This window comes from Lytechinus variegatus, chromosome 1, assembly GCF_018143015.1.
Source record: "Lytechinus variegatus isolate NC3 chromosome 1, Lvar_3.0, whole genome shotgun sequence".
Taxonomy (NCBI): Eukaryota; Metazoa; Echinodermata; class Echinoidea; order Temnopleuroida; family Toxopneustidae; genus Lytechinus; species Lytechinus variegatus.
Genome location: NC_054740.1, coordinates 63,786,668 through 63,794,435, shown reverse-complemented (window position 1 = coordinate 63,794,435; position 7,768 = coordinate 63,786,668). Strand labels below are relative to the sequence as shown.

The 7,768-nt window shown below is 37.4% G+C and overlaps 1 protein-coding gene across 1 annotated transcript in view; it reads right to left on the bottom strand.

Annotated features, from left to right (window-relative positions):
• Positions 1–726: 726 nt before the first annotated feature.
• LOC121419631 (zinc finger protein 704-like) overlaps positions 727–7,768 on the bottom strand; it is a 30,465-nt gene continuing 23,423 nt past the window's right edge. Inside the window, exons 6-8 of the mRNA XM_041614091.1 lie at positions 3,116–3,473; positions 1,588–1,701; positions 727–966 (exon numbers count right to left, since the gene is read on the bottom strand). Of these exons, the coding sequence (XP_041470025.1) occupies positions 799–966; positions 1,588–1,701; positions 3,116–3,473 (640 nt within the window). The 3' untranslated portion in view covers positions 727–798. The remainder of the gene's footprint in view (positions 967–1,587; positions 1,702–3,115; positions 3,474–7,768) is intronic.

The window sequence follows — 7,768 nt, the reverse complement described above, 5'->3', positions numbered from 1 at the left end:
TTTCCTCCATCATCTTTCATAGCTCCATCCTCTTTCGTATTGTTCTGGGAAGTGTTATTACTGGCTTGATTGGGGCCCTGACGGGGAGTCTTTCGATCCAGTTGTTTGGCTCATTATGGTGGATAATATAGACGTGGGGCCTGAAACGTACCTCCGTCTGGTATGGCTGTGGGATCGGATGAGGCGTGGGTACCGAGACCTCTGCCTACTTCTGTGATGAGACGTGGGTTCTGAGACCTCTGTCTACTTTTGTAATGAGACGTGGGTTCTGAGACCTCTGTCTACTTTTTGAATGAGACGTGGGTTCTGAGACCTCTGTCTACTTTTGTAATGAGACGTGGGTTCTGAGACCTCTGTCTACTTTTGTAATGAGACGTGGGTTCTGAGACCTCTGTCTACTTTTTGCCCTGAGACGTGGGTTCTGAGACCTCTGTCTACTTTGGGAAAAGTCTTTTACTGTTTGGGTGTATAGAAACTCTAACTGAGCGTAAGCGCCACACAACCGTTAGGTTCGGGCGCCGGCAAAAGAAAGAGGAAGTGAGCCACGCACGCAAGGTACTTATAGTATATAGGGCGGGGTTTCCCTCCTTGTCGTGCGGGGCTCTAGTCTGCGTTGCAGACTTTTTCTCCTTTTATAGGAGAAATTTTTTGCCGGGTGTATTCGAGCGTGGCGATCGAATGGCTTTTAAGGGAATAGGTAAGTATGGCGTATCTGAAGTAGATACTATGCTTTGAAAAACCGGACATCCCATTACATGGTATCTACTTGAACTCGAAAGGGTCTTGAGGACACTGTATCTAGGTGAACCTGACGCACGCTTTCTTCCACCTGCACTGGGTACACCACATGTCTCGGTTCTCCATACCGTAAACCTTGCGGCATTTCTTCCCCTCCGATCTGATCTTGGGTTGTCCAGCTGAGCTGTGAGGGGCTGACTTGTGGCGGACTCTGTTCCCCGTGGATGGCTGTTTGTGAAGGAAAAAAAAGGGATGGTGATTAAGTTGGCCTATTGGTTTAACAAGTCTGGTTTGAAGGTTGTGAAGGAAACTTTATGAAAATCATGTTGAAAATACAATACAATGATTGAACAAATTTATTCACCCAAATTACATTCATTCTATTCATATTTCACATTAAACTTAATCATCATTCTATTTTTTTTGGTATTTGCTTTACTTCATTATCATTTTTATTGATTTATTCATGTTTCATTCATTTTTATTTTTTGAAATTCTTCTTAATTGTAATTTTCATTATTTATTTTTAATTTACTAATTTATTTCTTATTTCATTTTTTTTTTATTTATTTCATGTTCATCTTCATTATTTTTTATTTATTTATTTATGTTTCATTCATTTTTATTTTTTTTTGAAATTCTTCTTAATTGTTATTTTCATTACTTATTTTTAATTTACTAATTTATTTCTTATTTCATGTTCATCTATCCATCCATGGACCTACTATTAGGTCCATGATCCTTCCATCCATTCATTTTATTCATCTACTTAAATTATTTACATATTTCTTGGGGGGGCAACTATCCCCCTTAACCCCCCCCCCCCATCATACATTATAGATGACTTACCTGGGAGGGTGGGGAGCATGAGGAGGGAAAGCTAAATGATGTCGGAGATGACGTGACTGGGCACCAAGAGAACGAAGGAGCTTGGGTGCTGGGAATACTCACTGGAGATGCAATCTGGAAGACAGAGTGGGAGACAGAAAGATGGAGAGAGAGAAAAAGGGAAAGAGAGACAAGAGAAGGGAAAGAAAGATAAATAGAGGGTTGGATGATAGAAAGGAATGGTAAAAATAGAAACAGAATACAAAAATAAATAATGTGTATTTTGTTACCTTATCTCTTTAACCAAATCAGCTGAGAGAGAGAGAATCATAGAACAGCAAGCAGTGTAAGGCAATCTCAAGGTTTATCGTTTCATGACTGCTTATAAAAGCAACATTAAACAAATAACACCTTTAAACAATTACTATTGACATGAGAAGATAAATATTGATGTAATGTCTGTTAAAAGTCCACCGAGACAGACAAAACAACATCAAATGAGAACTCTAGCCCAATGCAATAGATAATACAAATCAAATTTGAGTTGCAGAGAAAGAAAAGAAAACATGTTCCAGTTTTTACTCATAAGACCTGCTCATTACAGAGAAATTTTGAAAACCTGTGATTCCATTTCATCAACAATGATTATTTTAGAAATACGTAATTTTAAACTCTAATGCAGAACTTTCTTTTCTATTACATCAGCAACATCTTTCAAGTGGGTAGGTACAGCCCACATCCAGACTTCAATCATCCAAAACAATATTGGGGTATTTTATTGACAGACTGCATGCCTATTCACAGTTCACTTTTAAAACTCAAAAGATGCAGCTACACAATACACTGTATAGATGTAGAAGTTTTGAGTGCCAAGCTGCTTTCTAAACCAAAACAGACCCAAAGGTTAAAAAGAACAGGCGGGTTTTCCTCTCCTTCCTGAACGACATTTGAAACAGGAAACACGATGAAATCTGCTTGGCAAACTCTACCTAACTTCCTACGTCGCTTCCAAGGTACCCTTTACATCGATTCCCCTAGATCCCATTAAAGCAGAAATTTCTGCAACACTTTTCCCCCCATCTCCTGTCCTTATTTTTCAGTCAGCTTTGAAAATGGCATGCTCATTTCGTCAAACTTTACTAAAAATACACAATATTTTGATTTAAAGAGTTAAGGATTCACTTGTAACCTTAACTGTTTGACAATCCTCTTTTCAATCATTCTTTAAGAAAGAAAGAGCAATCTATTAGAAGATTGGTTCCAATATCTAGGTCAACAGTGTCCAGCTTAATAACACAGATGAAAATGTGTGGGTGTATACAGGGGCGTGAGAGGACGTATTTACAAACCAAATATTTTATCAATCAATCTGTTTAGGTCAGGCAATTCAAAGAATCAAATCGATTCAATTGAAACTGAAAACAAAAGGTTTATCGAGATTTCAAATCGGGATATGTTTCCAGTGTTGTAAATTCAAGGCCGATGAGGCGATTAGCCAATAGGCTGAAGGATGGGAGCTGAGATATCAACATGACAAAAATATAGTTACCATGGCGATTGCTTGGTTGGGCAGCGAGCCAACCAGAGGTGGGTTGGTCGAGTCACCGATGACGCTAGAAGAAACGATGTCACTGGACGTTGAGAGATGTCGCCCTCTCTTGGAGACGATGGGAGAGGGAGAGGACACCTCCATTGGTTTTTGAGAGATGTCTTGAGGGACACTTGGGTGGGCGTTCTGAGAATGAGGGTGTGGTAGGCGGCTCTGATCAAGGACGAAACCGGCGGATGGAGGTGGTGATGACGTGAACATGTTCGCAAGGGTATCGGAAACAGATTCAACTGTAGTATCAATCTCGGTGTAGTAAAATTCCTCTTCGTGATCACTGTATTCCTCCCCTTCCTTTTTCCTGCAAAGAAATAAAAAAAATAAGGTTAAGATATCTATTATCTTAGTTGCCTTTAATTTTGTTTAGCAGTATGTACTAGAACTGAAAATACACAAAGTAAAAGCTCCATGTCCAATTGAATTTCAGAAGACAATGAGAGAAACAAAGGAAGGAAAAGAATATCAACTGTCATCTACTCAGATTTCAGCAGATATCAAGTTACATTAACTCCATGTCATAAACATTATCATTCATAACATCATTCATAACATTATAACATTTTGATCAAATTTCAGATTATGTGAAAGCAACAAGATAGACAACCCAAACATATGATCTTTATCTTTTTATGATTACCTTCTTCTCTTTTGTATAAATGGAATAAACATATTTCAAGGGATGCAGCAGCTAAAATGATGTCATACAAATCAACGTAACAAGATACCAGTGGTAGATCTAGGGGGGGGCACAAGGTGCACATGCCCCATCTATGTTTAGAAAATTCCCATATTGGACATGGACATTTATCGAGCCAAATCTCAGAAAGATGTCATTAACAACCCCTCTTATTGCAAAATCCTGGAACTGCCACTTGAGGTACATTTACCAGAAAAAAACCTGCAAAAAACAGGGATGATAATTGCTTCTTCTCAATCCATCTTCCAAGGACATTAGAGTCTCAATCTACATAGGTGGACTGGAGCAATTTGATTATGTAAGGATTACGTAACAAGTTGTTATTTGTGAATCGCATCAAGTGAGATATCATAACGTTTACAAAATTATTTGTAAGAGCTTAAGGGGATAGAACTATGAATTATTATGGTATGACATAAAACTAAAAATATCTCTTCAAATCCAATTTTGGGGGCGAGTTTGATGAGCCATCTTGGAAGTTATTTCACTATAACAGGCAGATGGAAGGAATTCAGCAAAAAAATGTGAGAAAATGGTTTAATGAAATATTTGAGAACCTTAAAAATTACGCTATAAAAAAAAATAAGGACACAAATCTTTCTGAATTTTTCAGAAACATAAACAAGATAAATACCTGTTACAATTTCATGTAATTATGTCACAACCCCCCCACCCCACCCCCACACACCAAAAAATATGGGCAGTCCTGAAATTATATGTCTCTACTAGCTAGTTGACATGAAAGGTGTAATCTTGATTACACCTTTTCATGATTTCTCCTTGATTTTATGAAGTGTGGTGAGGATATAGAAATAAGAGTGGGGGGGGGGGTAAAAAAGTTATCATTTCATGGAATGGCCAAAACATTGATGATCACACGAAGGAGAGAATATATGAAATAATAAAAGGCCATGCTCTAACTGCAAATATATTTTGAGCAATAGTTTTGCACTATTTTTTTTGCAGTAAATGCAATGATAGTAATAATTAAATGAATACACATAAAGGGAATTAAAAGAAAAACAAAGATCAGAGATCCAAAAGTAATAGACAGGTTTTATTCATTTGGAAGATATCCAAATAATAATTATTATACTACCATCACTTTTCAGGTAGAAATGCATGGAAACAGCTGGGTGTTCCATTATCTACAGTGCACTCATCAAGATGGCAAAATTAAAATATGCAACTAGGCAATTTAATACAGCAAATCATTTTAAAAATTGTACTACTCTGAATACAGATTTACACCATATGAATGAACGAAATAACTCAGTTTCACCCATCATTGCTTGCATTTCTTTAAAACTATATATTTTAAAATAATTTCTTTGTCTGGCATGCAAGCTCAACATGGGGACTCGGGTGCAGAGAGCATTTTATGCATACCGCTCTGCTTGCATTAGGCCAATATATATATATCATTTAAAATCAATAGCAATGTGAACTTCCCCCTTCATCCCTTCCACGACCCCTTGATGGAGTATGTATGCTAACATTAATCTGCTTTCATAGCAACCATGTTGATTGTTATAACCATAGAGTGGAATATATCTCATCCCTGTGGAGATACAAATATTTTGAACAGCATAAAGGGCTGAAAACTGTATTAATTCTGTGATAACCACATTTCCACCCTTTTCCAATGGAGTAGTTAACGATACAGGGACAGATGTATAAGCAAATCTGACAAATAAGATATACTACAAAAAAAAATTTGAAACAGTGGCATGAGTAAACAAAAATTGAGGGGGTCACACATGGTGTACTGGGCAAATTTTCTAAAAAGCTGCGAGAAAGCTAGGCAAGTGAACCAAAAATTTCACCTTGCCCCCCCCTTATCTGTAGAATGTATGTTGGTGCTATATTATATGAAACATTTCTCCTTGCCCTATCGAACGGGGGAAGATACCATACACTGCGCAAAATATAAACCAAGTAGCAGAAAATAGGCAGATAAATTATTCATACACTGCCAAGGATAAACTGATTTGAATCTCTGTCAGCTTTTACCGATGAACTATTGATCAAGATTTTTCAATGTGGATAGTCAATTTGGATAGGCAAGGTTGGGTAACAAAGGGTGCATGCTCTTTGAGAGGTTTGATAATTGGAAGAAAAAAATATTGACAGAATATCTGTTGGAGGCAATCCTTGATAAAGAACAGAGAGAGAGAGAGAGAGAGAGATAGAAGGGGGTAGAACTAAGAATGGGTGATAGAGGACAAGAACACAATGAAGGCATTGAAAAAAAAGAGTTGAAGCAAACTTATGATAAACCAAAGGAAGAGAGAGAGAAAACTAGTGATGAATAAAGAGATAGGATAAGAGACCAACAGAAGAGAGAGCAAGAAAGATCATGGTAGTTACAATATAAGATGGAGAGACAGCAAAATTTTCACATAATTTTTATCTGCCGGAGGGGCGGGGGATAAGTGTATTTTCCAGATTTCATGAGAAAACCAAACTGCACATGATTAACTGTGACACAAAATCATATCTAAATCACCTGATCAGAAGAATGGAAGGTATTGAGGTAGTGGTATAAAACCATACCATATGGTATGTTTCCTAACGTACTCCCAGGTGCTGCAAACGAAACCCGATTGCTGGATTTGGAGCGCTAGCAAAGGTTCACTGTCCGACATGATAGATAGAAACCTTGATGCAGGATGGACATCATAATTTTGAATTTAGTCTAATCATCAAGACCTGCATTGGTCAATTACCCAATCGGTTTTGTTTCGAGTACAACAAAACCTCAACAAAAGATATTTCTACACAGAGCACCAGAAGTTATATTGCTGGGCATGTTTGTCTATATCATATGAATCAAAATGAAGGGAAGTAGACAAAATAATATGTATATAGTCAGACTTTTGGTCACGTATAATATTGAGGAATCCCCCGACTTGATTCATTGTGGTAAAGTCTAAACTGATCAGCATTTTTCTTCTTCCGAAACCTATACCAAGTGTGTGTGCTTGTATATATGCAGCAAAGGACCCTGGGAAAATTGATCCGATACCATGATACCTAGGTTGATTTAACCAACCCTTTTCTCTGTTCCTGTGCATGCATTTCATTTTTCGCTTCCATTAGGGCTTTAGAAATATAAATAGGACTACCTTTTCAAATAAGATGACAAGTATTTTAGGTATTATGTACTTGTGCCAACAGTGAATCGATTTGGTTGGGAGCATCATCATTACTATTTTTTTACAGGAGTTTCAAGGGTCTGTTATTACAGACTAGAGGGAAGTTCAATGACACTGGATGGTGGTGCAAAGATGAGGAAAGAATGGTGGAAATGGACAGGTTTTAAAAAGGAAAATAGAAAGTGGGCATGATTGAGAGAAAAGAATGAAATGAGTAATGAAAAATTACATAAGAGTGAGAAACAAAGCTTAGTGAGAAAGAAAGAGGGGTGGGGAGGGAGAAAGATACACAAAAATCGAAAGAAAAAAACCCAAGAAATGAAAAAAAAACATATAATGGAGAATGAGGGAATGACTTAGAAGCAAACAGCTTTGCCCCCCCCCCCCCCCCCCGGAATATCTCAGATGATAGGGAAGGGCAAATTAAAGAAATTGTTCAAGAAAAAGAAAAAAAAGAGAAGTAATGCATTTTTATGTCAACAAAGGGTCTAATATAAAGTAAGAGAATAGAGAGACAAACAAGGTAAGAAATTCTGTAGAGAGGTGAAGAGAGAAAATCTAATGGAGTAACAGAGAAATAATCAAGAGGGCTAAATAAATAGAGAGATTGGGATGAACAGGAAAAAAGCTTTGAAAATATCAAGGCCAAGGATGAAGCAAAAAGGGAGAAAACAAAGAAAGATGAGCTAATACTCTCCCGATCCCCGGAAAAATCAGTATGCCACAACCACCCATTTCCAT